Here is a 2239-nt window from a genome sequence, read left to right on the forward strand (position 1 = left end):
CTGGAAAATTCCCGACCTGGCAGCTCCGCCGAGCTCGGTGATTGGCTGAGGAGGGAAAAGGAGGGGCTGGATGAAGAATTATAAACACAGAGCCGCCGGCCCTGGAGAAACAGCGAGCCTGCAGAGAGGTGATAGCTCTTACGGTTTTATCTGTGACCGCAGCTTCCGCAGAGCCACTGCCTCAGAGGACAAACCGGGGCGATAGTGCGCCTTCAGCTTCGGGCTTCAGAGAGAATCCAGCTCCTCGTCGCGGAACTCGTCCGCCGTTTTCAGGCCAGCGCTTCAGCTCCAGGCGAGAGAGGAGAGCACCGGCATGGCTAAGAGCACGGCCATCGGCATCGACCTGGGCACCACCTACTCGTGCGTGGGGGTGTTCCAGCACGGCAAGGTGGAGATCATCGCCAACGACCAGGGCAACCGCACCACCCCCAGCTACGTGGCCTTCACGGACACCGAGCGGCTGATCGGGGATGCGGCCAAGAACCAGGTGGCGCTGAACCCGCAGAACACCGTGTTTGACGCGAAGCGGCTGATCGGCCGCAAGTTCGGCGACCCGGTGGTGCAGTCGGACATGAAGCACTGGCCTTTCCGGGTGATCAACGACGGGGACAAGCCCAAGGTGCAGGTGAGCTACAAGGGGGAGACCAAGGCGTTCTACCCGGAGGAGATCTCTTCCATGGTGCTGACGAAGATGAAGGAGATCGCCGAGGCGTACCTGGGCTACCCGGTGACCAACGCGGTGATCACCGTGCCGGCCTACTTCAACGACTCGCAGCGCCAGGCCACCAAGGACGCGGGCGTGATCGCGGGGCTGAACGTGCTGAGGATCATCAACGAGCCCACGGCCGCCGCCATCGCCTACGGGCTGGACAGGACGGGCAAGGGGGAGCGCAACGTGCTCATCTTTGATCTGGGCGGGGGCACCTTCGACGTGTCCATCCTGACGATCGACGACGGCATCTTCGAGGTGAAGGCCACGGCCGGAGACACCCACCTGGGTGGGGAGGACTTTGACAACAGGCTGGTGAACCACTTCGTGGAGGAGTTCAAGAGGAAACACAAGAAGGACATCAGCCAGAACAAGCGAGCCGTGAGGCGGCTGCGCACCGCCTGCGAGAGGGCCAAGAGGACCCTGTCGTCCAGCACCCAGGCCAGCCTGGAGATCGACTCCCTGTTCGAGGGCATCGACTTCTACACGTCCATCACCAGAGCGAGGTTCGAGGAGCTGTGCTCGGACCTGTTCCGCAGCACCCTGGAGCCCGTGGAGAAGGCCCTGCGCGACGCGAAGCTGGACAAGGCCCAGATCCACGACCTGGTCCTGGTGGGCGGCTCCACCCGCATCCCGAAGGTGCAGAAGCTGCTGCAGGACTTCTTCAACGGGCGCGACCTCAACAAGAGCATCAACCCCGATGAAGCGGTGGCCTACGGGGCGGCTGTGCAGGCGGCCATCCTGATGGGGGACAAGTCTGAGAACGTGCAGGACCTGCTGCTGCTGGACGTGGCTCCCCTGTCGCTGGGGCTGGAGACGGCTGGGGGCGTGATGACTGCCCTGATCAAGCGCAACTCCACCATCCCCACCAAGCAGACGCAGATCTTCACCACGTACTCGGATAACCAGCCCGGGGTGCTGATCCAGGTATACGAGGGCGAGAGGGCCATGACGCGGGACAACAACCTGCTGGGGCGCTTCGAGCTGAGTGGCATCCCACCGGCCCCCAGGGGAGTGCCCCAGATCGAGGTGACCTTTGACATCGACGCCAATGGCATCCTGAACGTCACGGCCACCGACAAGAGCACGGGCAAGGCCAACAAGATCACCATCACCAACGACAAGGGCCGCCTGAGCAAGGAGGAGATCGAGCGCATGGTGCAGGAGGCGGAGAAGTACAAAGCCGAGGACGAGGTCCAGCGCGAGAGGGTGTCTGCCAAGAATGCCCTGGAGTCGTACGCGTTCAACATGAAGAGCGCAGTGGAGGATGAGGGGCTCAAGGGCAAGATCAGCGAGGCGGACAAGAAGAAGGTGCTGGACAAATGCCAGGAGGTGATTTCCTGGCTGGACGCCAACACTTTGGCCGAAAAGGACGAGTTTGAGCACAAGAGGAAGGAATTGGAGCAGGTGTGTAACCCTATCATCACTGGACTGTACCAGGGGGCGGGTGGCCCCGGGGCTGGTGGCTTTGGGGCTCAGGCTCCCAAGGGTGGCTCTGGGTCTGGCCCCACCATTGAGGAGGTGGATTAG

At 62.5% G+C, this 2239-nt stretch overlaps 1 protein-coding gene across 1 annotated transcript; it reads left to right on the forward strand.

Moving 5' to 3' along the window:
- The first annotated feature begins 181 nt into the window (after window positions 1–181).
- On the forward strand, window positions 182–2239 carry LOC124232038 (heat shock 70 kDa protein 1). Its single transcript, XM_046649019.1, has one exon. It carries the CDS (start codon window positions 314–316, stop codon window positions 2237–2239), a length of 1926 nt encoding a protein of 641 aa, XP_046504975.1. The 5' UTR covers window positions 182–313.

This window comes from Equus quagga, unplaced genomic scaffold (genome assembly GCF_021613505.1).
Source record: "Equus quagga isolate Etosha38 unplaced genomic scaffold, UCLA_HA_Equagga_1.0 HiC_scaffold_18568_RagTag, whole genome shotgun sequence".
NCBI classification, from domain to species: Eukaryota; Metazoa; Chordata; class Mammalia; order Perissodactyla; family Equidae; genus Equus; species Equus quagga.